The sequence below is a fragment of the Xiphophorus maculatus genome, chromosome 20 (assembly GCF_002775205.1).
Source record: "Xiphophorus maculatus strain JP 163 A chromosome 20, X_maculatus-5.0-male, whole genome shotgun sequence".
Taxonomy (NCBI): Eukaryota; Metazoa; Chordata; class Actinopteri; order Cyprinodontiformes; family Poeciliidae; genus Xiphophorus; species Xiphophorus maculatus.
The window spans coordinates 26233194-26248653 of record NC_036462.1 but is presented as its reverse complement, the minus strand read 5'-3'; the positions used below and the strand labels follow the sequence as shown (position 1 = coordinate 26248653).

The 15460-nt window shown below is 38.9% G+C and overlaps 1 protein-coding gene across 1 annotated transcript; it reads left to right on the top strand.

Moving 5' to 3' along the window:
* Window positions 1–1709: 1709 nt before the first annotated feature.
* Window positions 1710–13915, top strand: LOC102223196 (DNA topoisomerase 1-like). Its single transcript, XM_005800626.3, has 21 exons — window positions 1710–1845; window positions 2276–2300; window positions 4387–4483; window positions 4586–4685; window positions 6340–6392; window positions 6477–6566; window positions 6658–6730; window positions 6820–6911; window positions 6993–7108; window positions 7221–7342; window positions 7449–7571; window positions 8286–8473; window positions 8559–8703; window positions 9536–9679; window positions 9785–9970; window positions 10050–10118; window positions 10206–10320; window positions 10442–10569; window positions 12057–12151; window positions 12293–12442; window positions 12529–13915. The coding sequence occupies exons 1-21, from the start codon at window positions 1813–1815 to the stop codon at window positions 12629–12631; spliced, it is 2247 nt and encodes a 748-aa protein (XP_005800683.1). The 5' UTR covers window positions 1710–1812; the 3' UTR covers window positions 12632–13915.
* Window positions 13916–15460: the final 1545 nt, after the last annotated feature.

The window sequence follows — 15460 nt, the reverse complement described above, 5'->3', positions numbered from 1 at the left end:
TTTTAGTCAAGTTTGCTAGAAATGTACTTAAAGATTGTCAAGTTTTTGTTTTTAATTGCGTTGTTTAAAAAAGAAACAAGGCTTCGCCATCAACCTCTTTCATGGGCTTGACAATGTCAGACACACCTAAATACACTACAACACCCGGACATGGATACTGCTCATAGCAGTAACTGTACCAGTCAGAAGTTTACATTCACTCATCACTGAAAAATAATAATAAAGCTCAAAACTCTGTTTACAAGCTCGACTATGCACATGCACCCCGACTAAAATTTGGAAAAATCTTCCTTTGTAGAGGAGCTTCATGCTTGTTTGCTTTACGAAAGCCACCAAGTATAATTATAGCAGGATACCTGAGCAGTATTCTTTTCCACAAATAGTTAATTTAAATTAGCTGGTTTCCTGGCAATGACCTTGCTTTTAAAAATAGTACGCATTTTTAATGAGAGCACATTTTTCATTAGCTTAATGCTGCAGTTCCAGCTGTGCTTGGTCTCGTATTAAAACATTCCAGTTGTATCCCAGTTTTAACCGTCTGCTGTTTGATCTGGGGTGAATTTGAAGAGATCTGTTTGTTTACTACTTCACCTACTTTTTGAAGCACAAGTTCCTCTGGTCGCCAAACAGAACCTTAGCAGAATGCTGCCACCACTGTACAGTGGGCAGTGGCACGTTTTGACGTTTGGAAAGCTTCAGTTTGACTTCTCCAAAACATTTGTCGTTGCATTTTCCCTGCAGCTCAATTTTTACAACATCTGACCATAAGCCAAGCACACATCAAGACTGGCTTTGGAATGGAAATAGCGAGAAAACATACATTTCTGGAAAGCATGTGGGGTTTAAAGTATATATTTGGCCCTGTGTCAATTTGAACTAATGTCAGGTAGATAAAAATCTGCATTAATTTCACAGTGTGAAGCCAATTCTTGTTTTTTCTAAATTATTGTATGTTGTAAGTTGCGTGTCGCATATGATCACATTAGCCTGCAAAAACAAATCTGAAAGTATCAAGTCATAATATTATAAAATGAAATCTTTATAAACTTCTGACCTGCGCTGTACATCAAGAACATTTTAAATTTGCAGTTTGCATTTTCAAAGGAAGCCTCATAAAGGAGACTAACAAATGCGTACTTACTTGTTTTCAGACTACAGTCTCATTTGTCAACATCCAAAGGGAATACAATTCACATTCTGAAATTTATCCCCCATAAAGTTTGACTTTATTGGGCTTTTTTAAATTGCTTATAAGACCATGCACATGTATATATGCCTTGTGTGGTGTAGATGCTGCTTTAAAGGATCAGAAACCTTCATCTGTGCCATAATTTAGTTTAATAAATGTCCTTTACCAATTAACGTGAGTTTGATTGGGGGAAAAAAGAAGTCTGGCAAAGTGGCCAAAGACTAAAATGGCGAGTCAACGTCAAAATAAAAACATTAATGGATAGAAAATCATGCAAGAGAGATGTCATTAGTTGTCCCTTTGCTCTCATTTTCAGTAATCTGAAGCACGACCCAAAGAACACGGAGCACTGAGTGTGCTGGCATATGTTCTTGTGATGTGTATGTGGACTTCATTCCTTCTCTGACCATAGTGGGCCTCGGTAAGAACACGTTTTCTGAGGAGGAGGAGTTAAGTTGCTGAGTACCATTTAAATTAATACGCATGCGCATCAGTGCACTACTGGGACTTAACCTCTTACACAATCCTATCTTTTCTTCATTCTGCTTACATCCAGCTCGTGTGCAGTTATCCAGTTGTTTCTCACTTTTTAATTTTGTTTTTAAACATAGAAGGCCTAGGAAATGAGTGGGGACCATTCCCATAACGAAGACCAGGTAGTGTTAATGTATTTTGCAATGTTATTAATGGTGTTAGGATGCATGTTAGTGCCGTGTATTTGCTGGGTTTGACAGGCTAACAGTGAACAGTGCCTACTAGCTAGCAAAATAGCCGGCTGTGTTAATAAATCTCCCCCGTTCGTTGTTTGCAGCGTCTCGCATATGTGTGAGGATGACACGAAGTAGTTCTACCCAGTTAGCTGTTTGATTTACACGGGAAAGTAAACGCAGGGAAATAATTGTGTCGTTAGCTGAAAGCAGTGTTAGCCGCAGCGGCTTTCAAGCAGCAGATAGTATTAGCAGAGAGCTAGGCTAGGCTAGGTTGGCTAACTGTCGCTTCACCGTTGAGCAAGTTCAAAGTTGGGTAGCCGGCTAGTTAGCCGTCGCTCTCCCAAATTTAACACAAATATTCTTTTCCATTTTTCAGATTGACTATGCCTCTCGGGTCAATGGTAAGTTTAACTCACGGAGCTTGAGGATAAAATCCAAAGTTTTCATTTTATTCTGCTGTTTTAACTCGCCTCTTGTAACGTTATGTTAGTTTTCAGTAGAGGACAGAAATGGCGTCCAGAGACTAAGTCCGCTGTCTCACTCACAAGCCTCTATTGTTCAAAAGCGAGGCCTTGTAAAAGCCTTTCCGCTTATTATTTTCTCAATTTAAAACAACGAAGGCAGACAGATTGAGGTGCTTTATCAGCCCCGCGTCCCAGAAATGAATGTTGGTGAGCTTTTAGTGGCACATTTTCCATCTGAAAGTGAGGGTTTGGGGGTTGAGGACTTAGTCTCTGCGCCATTTTCTTTTTTGGTTGTTAGCGGCCTGAACTCAGGCTGAGAAGAGTGTATGGCTTTGGGAAGTAGAAATGCCAGGGTTGGGGGCTAAAGAATGACTAAGAACTGTAGGCTCTACCCACGGGCTGTAGCGTTCAGGTTCCGTCTTTCCTAAACTCTACACTTTATGTATTAAAAGTGGGTCATTTTAAGTTTGAGTCATATTTCACAAGTCAGTCTACTGCATTAAATTAGTAGTTGCCATTAAAGTAGTTGACAGATTTTCCACTCTAAAATACAGTAATCAGACGATCTGAAGCAGATTTGTCTTTATGAAAACTTGTATTTAGAAACTTTTAAACACAATTTAATAACAATAAGTTGAAGAGCTTCATGTTGTTTTGGACATAAGATAAATTTGAACTGTCATTCTTGGATGGTACTTAAATGTGCACTGTTTTGAGTACAAGTAGACCCTCGCATTATTGAGCAAAACTTCATTTTACAAACATGAGTATACAATAAACTGTAATTAATAGTATTTAGATATACATTTTAAAATTCTGTTTAATATATTGCCAAACAACTTAAAGATCTTTTCTGTTTTTTAATTTGCTTTGCTCTGTCTACTGCTAAGAACTGTGGACTTTCTTCCTCTCCTGTAATATTGCTGATAAACTAGACTGCCTGCTGTGAGCTCTTATATTAAATTTTGTACTAGAGTAGTAATTTTATTTTATGACAACATAATCATAATACTTTAATTTAGATTATTGCAAATTAAAGTCTCTTAACTTCAAAGTGGTTTTAGGTAGAAATCCCTAAAGACTCATATTGTTGAGCTGCAGGTTATAACAACTTGTCAGTTTGTTCATATTTGTCTACAAAACACACAGGCAGTAGACGATGCTACAAGAAAGCTTTTTTGTGCTATTATATTAAGGTGGGTAATAAGGTAGAAATATCCAGTTTATTTTTTAATCACAGTGTCAACAAAACTCCTAAAGAAGCACAGATAATGGTGCAAATAACATTTCTAAGCAATTTTCTTTGTTGTGGACTGTAATTACACTCAAGCGTAGTTTGCATTTAATACAAAATTTAAAGATAAATGTCAGCAATAGCAATAAGACCAAATTTACTGTCCCAGAAAAAGCTGAAGCAAAGAATCAAACTTCAATAGACAAATTCAGACGATATCAGAAAATTTCTGCGTTGGCTAGTTGTCAATGTTCTCATAATACTTTTGAAATGCATAAAGTACAGATTTTATTTTACCTGTAAATCGTTTAATAATAGAAGAGTAAAACTGAGTAGATTTTATCTTCCTAGATTTTATCAACCTGCTTTTGCTTTTAAGTTTCACGTTGGTTGCGCAAGTAGCAAACCTTTCCCAGTCCTGAACGGTACAGATAAACACAACATGTCCCACTTTTACTTCAAAACGGCACACATGCTTTCAGCGTTGCACTAAATCTGGTTGCATGTCGATGCCAGAGTGACTTCTAGCACGGCGGATCACCTGCTCTGGTGAGCAGGGTTATCTGCATTTCATATAAAGTTCTGGTTGCATGATTTTTTTTTTTGCATATAAATTGTGTAACAAAAAGCTCAAGTGTGTCAGTATTCTAAAATGATCTGAGGGTTGTCATCTTATCAGTTTATAAATTGAACATTTCTTTCAGAAAGTTCTCAGTTTTGCTTACCTTTGTCTCTTCACTACTGCAACTATTATGCACTTATGAAAGTGACCCAGTTTCTTTCTTTTAGACTCCCATAAGCATAAAGACAAGTACAAAGACAAGGAGTATAAACATAAGGAACACAAGAAGGACAAGGAACGGGAGAAGTCCAAGCATGGCAACAGGTAGAGGAGGAGTCCCTCCAAAACGTCCATTTTCCGATAACCGATCTTGTTAAGACAGCCTCGTTGAACCGTAACGCTTGAAACGTATTCCCTGCACTTCAGTGACCACAAGGATCTGGAGAAAAAGTCCAAGGAAAAGGAGAAAATGAAGCACAAAGATGGCAACAAAGACAAGCACAAAGAAAAGAGGAAAGAGGAGAAGGTAAGTCAGCCATATGGAGAGACATTTTATACGCAGGATTGTTTATGTGGTGTAATGTATAGTATACGATGTTAAGTTGTCTAACTGCGTCGTTGCATCTGGACTGAAGATATTTCACAAAGAAACAGAGTTCCTTTAGAGCTGATGTTTTCTGTATTTAGTGCCTCTTTGCGGTAATTTTTAACATTTATTTATTTTCTTTACCAAAACCATTTTGTGATGTGCTGTAGGATTTACTGTATGCTCTGTATACAGTCAACGGTGCAACTAACACGGGGTACGTGTTAGTTTTTTCAGCTGTTAAAAAGTCATCAATCTGTTAAGACGTAGTAGTGAGATTTTCCGAGCCGTCTTTAAATGAACCACCAGCGTACACATGCTGACGCCAGTTACACCTGTGGCTCTGATTGCCGAGGCGAAACGGTCTGTCATGTTCAGCAGCTAGCCAGAGCTAAAAGACAAAAAAAAAAAAAACTTGCAGAGTTTTCTTCCAAACAAACCGTGCAAGTTTGATGCAGGTAACGTTGGCTAAATAGTTAATCTGTGCCAGTTTATTATATTAAGGTTAACAGGAATACTAATGTTGTTGTTACCCATTTTTGCATTTCTTGCTTGTTAGTTGATGCCAGGAATAAACCCAATCCAGTCTGATTTCTGTACAGAAGTTGTGCTCACTGTTCCACGTATTTAAAAGAAATCTTTATTGTCACAGTAAGAGCAAAGAGTCAGGGAGGAGACATTAGATCAGAGGCCAGCAGCGGCAGCACGATGAGGCAGGGTCTGCTCAGGTAAGGAGGGATTAGAACTTGATGAGAAAAGGAAAGGGAAGGTTATGTGCAGCAGTTTCAACTCTTTTTTTTTTTTCTTCTTTTTTTTAAGACCATGTTGTGGACAAATTAAAGCTCACAGTGTGCAACATTTTGAAACGGTACTACAAAGGCAGTAAGTTTAGGCTTCAACAAAAACAAAAAGAAACTGTTTTGCAGAATCTCAGGGGGTTCGTGCATCCTTAAATTAATGTATCTAAAATTAACTACATAAAATGTCTTAAATTCACTCAAAGTAATTTGGCCTTTAATATGTTGGTCACACACTTAAATTTCATCTTGACAGGAATATTTAATCATAGTCTGTATTTTCTCTTTTTTTTGCTAAACATTTTGGTCAGGCAAAAGTTTGAGTTGCACTATCAACTGATATCTTGATTGCATTATGTGACTTGAGACTGTTGAGGCTACCGCTAACTCACTGCTAACATACCTTTGCTAGTGAGCTAGCCAGCTTTTTTTTATTTTTATTTTTTATTCCTGTCATGAGAAAGTGCAAATTTATCAGCAGTTGGCTGGAGGAAGTTCATAATTTTTTGTGGAGATCCAGGTTTTAAAAAGGCCTTAAATTTGAGTTGGTGAAATCCCAAACCTGCAGAGATTGACCTAGAATCTCTGTCGGATGTCGAATCTTGAGGACTGGAGCTGGCACAAAACTATAGTACTTAATTTCTCTGTTTTTGCATTAGTCTTTCGGTACAAACCACGTCTGAAGCTCAAATGCTTCATCAACTGACCTCTCCATATTAAAAGGAGCATGAAGGAAAACAACCATAGTAATGTGTTATATCCGATGCTTCTGCTGAACCACGTTCTGGTGTTTGCAGGTCAAGTCCCTGGACGGTAAAATCAAGAAAGAAAAGGAAAACGGCTTTGCCAGGTTTGTCAGAACGTTGCAAATCTTGATTTTGAAACTAATGTTGTGGTGCAGAAAATATATTTTTTTTTCTCCTCCTATTTAAAGCCCCCCACATGTGAAGTCTGAGCCAGATGACAATTACCACTCTCCTAAATACCAGAAGTCTCTTAAAAGAGAGCGAGACGAGGATTACGAGTACGTCTGCAATGTCAATAAACCTAATCGTCACAATGGAAACTAAAGTTTGTACTTTCACCCTCCTAACAAGGCGTGTTTTTGTTTTCAGAGCTGAATTCAAGCCTAAAAAGATAAAGACTGAAAACGATAAGAAAGCCAAGAAAAGGAAACAAGAGGATGAGGTAAGAAAGACTTGACAGTGTGGGGTAATATCTGATTGCTGTTAACTACTCTGGTGTATAATGTGAATACTTCCACTTCCTTATTTCAGGATTTTAAGTCCAAAAAAACCAAAAGTAAAAAAGGAGAAGCAGCTGATGGGAAGAAGAAAACAAAGCAAGAACCAGAGGAGAAGTGGAAATGGTGAGTTGATATTTTCTAGATGTGCCGCTTCTTCATGTATGGGGAGTTTGGAGTTCAACAAAACGCATCACTTGAGTTCAGGTGGGAAGAGGAGAGATACACGGACGGCGTCAAATGGAAGTTCCTCGAACACAAAGGCCCAGTGTTTGCTCCGCCCTACGAACCCTTGCCTAGCAATGTCAAGTTTTATTATGACGGTATGCTACCAACGTAGCCATGACTTATTGCCTTTAAGATTAGACTGTTTGCGAATAATTGACATGTAAATTACAACGTTGTTTCCCTAAAAACCACCTCTCACCGCTTCAGGTAAACCCATGAAGCTGAGCCCAGAAGCAGAGGAAGTGGCTACGTTCTTCGCCAAAATGTTGGACCATGAGTACACTACCAAGGACATCTTCCGTAAAAATTTCTTTAAGGATTGGAGAAAGGTGGGTGGAAAAATAGTCGCTTGAGGCAATATATATATATATTTTTCTACTTCTTCTCCCAGTTCAACATTGATTGTGGTCTGATTGTGGTTTCTCTTTAATGCAGGAAATGACTTCTGAAGAGAAGTCCACAATCACAGACCTGAAGAAGTGCAACTTCTCTGAGATGAGCGAGTATTTTAAGGCTCAGTCTGAGGCCAGGAAAGCCATGACGAAAGAACAAAAACAGGTCAGACCAGCGTACATGCGGCATGTCTGTTGAAATAGTCTTCTGAGTTCTTTATTTGATTTCAATCTATGATGAGTCCTCATCACTTTCTTGCAGTTTAAAAAAATGTGTCACGTTAAGGGTGCATTCACACCAGTCCTTGATTAGTCTGCTTTAATCCAACTTTGATCGTTTGTTAGAAAGTCAGATTTGTTTGCGGAGGTGTGTTTGCACAGTCGAATTCTGATGTGAATTTAAAAAAGCGAACGCTGTATATGTGAGTGCCAGACTTCTTCAAAAGCAGGAAGTGGGCTATAGTCCAAGGCATTCTGGGTAAATACAACCAAAACAAACGGTGCTAGCGTGAGAAACGGCTTGTAGTCTTTTACCAAAGACAAAAGAGAAACCCTACAAGCACTAAAATCTGACGCCCTCCGTTTTTGTTCACATTTCATGAAGAAGGAAGTTGCGCTCAGTGTCGTCTTCTTTACGGGTTTTCTTGTTTCCTTTAGTGGTTCTTGGTGCAGCGCCACCACAGTTGATGAAGGGGAACGGGTTGCTCAAAGGGTTTTGTTCGTTTGACACGGTGCAGTGTGATGGTGACCCGCACCAGCTGAAAATGTAACAGATGTTGCAATTTTGGTCGTCAATCACACAGAGTCTACCGGACTGTCAGGTGAGAAAACACTCTTATTTTTATCCCACTAAAAAAAAATGTTTTATTTTTCTTCTCAGAAAATAAAAGAAGAAAACGAGCGGCTTCTGCAGGAGTACGGCTTCTGCATCATGGACAACCACAAAGAGCGCATCGCAAACTTCCGCATCGAGCCGCCCGGCCTGTTCCGCGGCCGAGGAGACCATCCCAAAATGGGAATGCTGAAACGCCGCATCCGGCCTCAGGACATCATCATCAACTGCAGCAAGTGTGTGACAAGTTGTTTTTGGTTGACCTGATGCATTAACTCCAGGGGAAATGTTTGACCGCTTGGCTTTATATCCTCCTTTCAGGGACTCAAAGTACCCCACGCCGCCTCCAGGCACTAAATGGAAAGAAGTTCGCCATGACAACAAGGTGACTTGGCTGGTTTCATGGACGGAGAACATCCAAGGTTCCATCAAGTACATCATGCTGAACCCCAGCTCCAGAATCAAGGTAGGTGCACTGAAGAACTTCCAAGCAGGGTGATGGTAGTTTTGGGTATTTCATTATTTCTTTGTGACTTTTTGTTTAATTCCATTTTTAAATTAGTTTTTAGAGGGAGTTTGCTAGTTTTTATTAAACATTTTGATTTTAGTAGTTTTAGATTTGTCATACTTTGGTTAATTATTAGGTGCAGAATTCAGAAAGGTAAAATGATTGTCTTTATGTATGCATTGAGTAATGAATACTGAACAGAAGATGCCATTTTCAAAAAAATCTATTCAGTTGTCTTTGAACAACAAATGAACAAAGTTTTCTCCCAACTTTTGTCGTCGCCATTTTGTGCACCAACTTAATTTCTACAAGCAGGATTATGGAGTGCCGTAATTTGCCAACAGCTGATGTAAACTACTTGTGTGAAGATGGAAAAAGTCATTTTCACACCAGTTCGAAAGGCTAATAAACAAATGTTGTTATGGCTCTAGTTTCTATGGAAGAGGATTGGGGCCACTAGGGAGGGACAAGAGAATTCTGACTTTACACTTGGAATTCAGATTTTGTTTTTCTTTTTGGAGTTCTGTATTTTGGCCTCAGAAGATTAATCAGAATTCAAAGAATCTTCTTTTTTTTTTTTTTTTTCCTACACGGCACTAATCTTAATAAATTTTTGTTTTTCTGAAAACACTATATATTTCCAGTTGGCTGTAGTTCCCCCAGCCTCCCTCCTTTAATGGTACTATTTGGAAAACATTTAACAAAAATGTTTTCTCAATTTCAGTTTTCTTTTTTTTTAGCTAACTATAACGACCTTCTTCCCTTCTCTATTGATTCCCGTTGCGTTCAGGGAGAGAAAGATTGGCAGAAATATGAAACGGCTCGGCGACTGAAGAAGTGTGTGGACCGCCTCAGAGCGCAGTATCGGGAAGACTGGAAATCCAAGGAGATGAGGATCAGACAAAGAGCCGTGGCGCTTTACTTCATTGACAAGGTGAACATCATCTTTTCTTCCCAGAACTGGAAAGTTTAGTGTAGTTTATTAAGTGGCTCTGCGATGTTAATGGAAGCTTAAACGCGGTGTTCCTCTGCCCACTAGCTGGCTCTGAGAGCAGGAAATGAGAAGGAGGAAGGGGAGACGGCGGATACGGTGGGCTGCTGCTCGCTGAGGGTGGAACATCTCAAACTGCACCCAGAAAGTGAAGGTCAAGAGTTTGTGGTGGAGTTCGACTTCCTGGGTAAAGACTCGATCCGCTACTACAACAGAGTCCCTGTGGAGAAAAGAGTAAGGACGAGTCTGCTACTGTAACGGGGCTTTAAAAATGTTACCGCTACTATCGTTTACAAGATTTACTCTTTTTCAGGTGTTCAAGAACCTTCAGCTGTTCATGGAAAACAAAGAACCCGACGACGACCTCTTTGATCGTCTAAATGTAAGCCGTTCTCGCTCAGTTCAGCTCGTTTCCTGGGGAACGCTCACGTGTTCGAGTTCTTGGAAACAAGTTTGTGTTTTCTTGCAGACGTCTATCCTGAACAAACATCTCCAGGAGCTGATGGACGGCCTCACAGCTAAAGTTTTCCGTACTTACAACGCTTCAATCACCCTGCAGCAACAGCTGAAAGAACTCACTAACGGTGAGGTGAAGTTGTGGTGAAGTTGGGAACTTTGGGGCTTTAAAATGAGTTTCAGGCTTTATTTCCACAGTAAACGGAGAAACTCTTCAGCTTTCTGAGATGTTGTATTCCTTCTTTCTAGCGGACGACAACATTCCAGCTAAGATCCTGTCCTACAACAGGGCCAACAGAGCCGTAGCCATCCTGTGTAACCATCAGAGAGCTCCCCCAAAGACATTCGAGAAGTCTATGCAGAACCTGCAGACCAAGGTAAAAATGACTGGGAACGCCACGCATGCTTTCAAGTCATTATTTGTTTTTATTTTCGTTACTTGTCGAGCTCTTTTCACTCATATTAGAAACACATAAAAGGTCAAAATATTTGTTAAATTACATAAAAAAAATAAATAACATATTGAACAAATTATGTAAATAAAAAGCAGGGAATGTATAGCCAACATGGAAAATTATTAGGAACTAAATCCAGATTGAAACGATGCGTCTTTGTTTCATTAAAACAAGTTGTACGCTTTAAATATCAGTGTATGGTGCAGCTAAAATATTTTGATGGCATGAATACCAGTGCTATTAGTGTGTGAAAGTGTGTTTATTACCATAGTTGGGTGCTTCACAAAATAAACCCTCTTGGTAGTTCTGATTTGAGATGGACCGACTTTAGATCCACTTCAGTTCAGAGAATTTTGCCTCCACCATAGCGACGTTTGTCCTAGCAGGTTGAAAACCGTTCCCCAGAACCTTTGAGCTTTCATACTGTAAATCACAAATGTTTCTTGTGAAAGTGCCTGAAAGTTTATCCTGGCTGCTCTGTTGATGTTTCTGCCTTCAGTTGCGTTTCCTTTGTCTTGTTTGGCAGAAAACTTGACATTTTTCCCCCCCGTTTTTTTTAATGATCTATGAATCAACAATGTCTTCTAAAGTTTATTGCTCATAAATACGAAAAACAGAATTCATTCTCTTTTTTTTTTTTTTTTTTTTTTTTTTGTCTGTGTCAGTGTTTAAAATTCTTAAATGAATTTCACATTTTTATTTTGAATCTAAACTATTTTAAAGCTGCAGTATGTGGCTTACATAAAAAACTTATTTTGGTACATATTTGCTAAAACTGTCACTGTCGTGACAGTATAAAATGAGAGTCTGTGGGAAAAAAAAAATCCAACTTCTCTGGACCTTCTCCCTGTGGTCCTACAACAGTCTGTGGAAGTACACTGGTCAGTCAGAAACAGCCAATCAGAGCTAGGAAGAGAGTCTTAATGCGGTCAAACACTATTATACACAAAATAACATATATTTAAGTCTTTATCAACTAGAAGGTTTTTCAAAACCAAAATTTCTGCTTTAGTATTGCATCAAATCTAACTTGACAGTTCATAGCTGGTGATAAATTGGGTGGAACAACTTCCTGGAAACCAAACTGTGTGGTCTCTTCCTCTAGCCTGATTAGCAAATGGATTCTTTTTGTTTGTTTTAATCTGGATTTTTAAATCTAAACTGACTCGCATGAAAAGCCAAGCATAAAGCTGCTACCGTACCAAATGAGGTTTGGGGCAGAAAGATTAGAATCTCATGACTGACTTTTATAACATCAGAGTTCAATTTCAAGGTTCCTAGAAAAAAAACCCCAACAACTTTGGTTCATTAGTTGTGCTCATAACATCACATCCAGCCGTTTGCTACTGCTAGTCTCACAAACAATCCCCGATCACTCTGACTTCCCGTCTCCTGATCCTGTTTGGCAGATCGACGCCAAGAAGGATCAGCTTTCTGATGCCAAGAGGGAACTGAAGAGCGCCAAGGCCGACGCCAAAGTACGGAGAGATGAGAAATCCAAAAAGTAAGGAGCGGCAGAACGTTTTCGCAAGTTTTCCTTCTGTCTTTTTTTTTTTTTTTTTTTTTCCCGATGAAAACCAACATCTGCATGATGTTTTTTTACTGAACTATTTGTTGTGTGTGTGTGTTTGGTTTTCCCCTAAAGGGCAGTGGAATCCAAGAGAAAGGCGGTTCAGAGGATAGAGGAGCAGCTGATGAAGCTGGAGGTTCAGGCGACCGATCGCGAAGAGAACAAGCAGATCGCCCTCGGCACTTCCAAACTCAACTATTTGGACCCGCGCATTTCTGTGGCTTGGTAAGACCACACCGGAACCTGTTCACCTCTAATTGCACAACAGTGCAGCAAAAAACAGGTTCTTTTTTGTTTTGTTTTGTTTTTAGGTGTAAGAAGTGGGGCGTTCCCATCGAGAAGATCTACAATAAAACTCAGCGCGAGAAGTTTGCTTGGGCTATCGACATGGCTGACGAAGACTATGAATTTTAAATCCCAATTTATTTATCTACGACGAACGTTTTTTTTTATCGAAGACTTGTGTTTTTTAGCCTTCATAAATTTCGCTCGATGGCCAGAAACCGACGAGGGATTTTAAAAGTTGGTGCAGGGAAAAAGAAAAGAAAAACACATGGAAGAAATGAGGCCGTTTTTGACAGATTTTCGTGGATAGCCCAAAACAAAAACAACAAAAACAATCATCTGATTCAACGTCGGGTAAGGAGACTGAACTGCATCCACGATGGAGAGTCCGGGGCGTAGTCCCAGTAATTTTTTTTTTCTTTCTCCGTCCCTCCTCAGGGACAAAACTTGACAGCGCTTTGAATTCTGTGGTCCTATCGCTACTGTGTTACGCCAAAAAAACAAACAAAAAAGAAAACAAAAAACAACCTGAAATGCTTTGTACCATTTTATTTTCTTTGTTCACTCGCTCTGTATTTTAGCCCCTATCATGTATTATTAATGAATTCTATATTTTGTTAGAGAAAGTTAAAATGAAAAGAAATCCTTAAATACACCTTTGCCTTCGAAGAAAGTGGAAGCGGGTGTGTATGCGTGTGTGTGCCTGTGTGTGTGTGTATTCAAGGCTCGGCGGTGTGGAAGCTGTCTGGGTGAATATTTTAAACTGGACTGTTGAGAGAAAGAGAGGATGTCTGAGCAGGCAAAGGGGGGGTAATATTGCATCCATGTCAATATTTACTTAGGTGAGCAGAATGTGAATATATTATTTTACAGTTTCTATCAGGGACTTTTTTTTTCTTTTTTCTTTTTTTTTGTTACTTCACTGTAAATGTGAATCCATCATGTTTTTATTTTATTACCCTCTGTGTTGCAAGCGTCCTCTCAATCTCTTTTAATTTTTTTTTTTTCTGGATAGTTTAGCAGGAAAAGAGAGAGAAACCTCCCACGTCTCTTACTTGAACACGATTTCTAGTCAGCAGATGAAATGTCTACCCCTCCCTGTGGAGGTTTGAGGGATGTCAACTTTGCCAAACAAACAAAAAAAAAAAAGGAAAATAGAAACAAATTACTAAAGTCACCAAGCTGTTACAGTGCAGGAAAGTTTTAACCGTGTGATTAATGATGTAACATTTAATGTGAAATATCATTTTATTCCACTTCTGTCCCACTTCTGACAGGAACATTGATGTAAGCTGCTGTAAAGTACACATCCTACTCCTGTCTTACCTTTTATGTCATAGCCTTTGATCATGTTTTTGAATTTTAAACTCAATTGTAGGTTGGAAAAAACAATAAAATCCTACAAATCAAAAATGCTGTATTTGTCTTCTATTCATCCAGTTCCACTCCCAAATGGACAGCAGATTTCACATCATTAGGGAACTTGGGTATTAAATACCTTCCACATCAACATGTGGCTAACCTGAGCATTGCCTTCAGATGCTATTCAGCTCAATTCTCACCTCCCTTTACTGCTCCTGTGCAGTGAAGGGACCTGCAAATACTGATCAGTATTATTTTTATATATATAATATAAATCAGATATTTGACTCCTAATATGGTTGTAACAAAAATGTTTTTCTAATTTTTGCAGCCACCAAACCAAAGAGAGAGCGGCCGTGTTACTGGGCCTGCCTTGGTTTTTGAAAGGAAAATCTTTCAAGCAATATTTTTTCTGTGGACCACAGCACAGGTAACTTCCGGTAAGCTTCATAGCGTCAAACTGGCGCATTACGTACGAACAAACTTCAATGATTTGGTAACATTTATACTTCAACAGAGTCCACGCCTCCAGGAAGCAGTCGTTTCTCAACAGCCGAGACGGAGAGTCCAGACCCCCGGTACCAATTACTGTCAGGTAAATGTTTGAGTCGCGTGCGGAGATCATTCTGTGACTCGTGGCAGTTGAGGCTAAAGCTAACTAGTTGCTAGCATACGCTTAGGAGCTAGCTTAATTTTTTCATCAACCATGGACAGTGCAGTAGACAGTTTCATTTGGCTAGACAACATTAGGTTTCACCACTGGCTCTCTTCTCTTGCCAACCTGTACAAGGATAGACTGAAGAAAAAACCCAACAATTTAAGCTAGGCACTATAGGGTCTAAGGTTGTAGAGAGCCACAAGCAGTGTGAGAAACAAAGCTGCTGCCAATATCCACAAACAGAATTTCTCAATTTTTGATATGCTTGTTTGTAATACAAAAGGAACCCCCAATCGTCCCTGTATTTAGATTTTTTAGGTCTTAAATTTAAGTCAAAGTGGCATTAAAAGGGGCTAAATTTGATTTGCTGAGACTCGCAAATACAGGTAGCACATTAAAAAAATATTTTTTTACAATGATTTCTGCAGCTCCTCCATAAATTCCATGGTTCTCAAAACTACTTTGTGAGTTATTTCTAAATGCAGGTGCTTTATTTAGTGTCATTAGAGTAATGTAGCTTGATAAAAGGGTATGGCACACACTTAAGATTTTTATTTCTAAAAACAAATGTGAAAACAATATATAATTTACCTTCCACGTCACAATTATGCAGTACTTTATTTACACATAAAATCTCCTCATATAAACATTGTGGTTATGTTCAAGAAATATGAATACTTTCGGACATTTTTATGGAAAGCTTGTACAAACGGCTTCTCACCAGCAGATGGCGCTGTATTTCTCCACATTGCCTGCTATGCACTCATTTCTAACCTCTATGACCAACGTATCAGACAAACACTGGCGCCAGGTGATGAATAAACAAGACTTTTGCTGCTTGTTGAGTAATCAGTTTATTCTGTAAAGACTCAGAAGTGTAGAAAGGATGATACAACAGTGCTTTATGATCAAAGACTATTTTCCATAAAAGTTTAAGT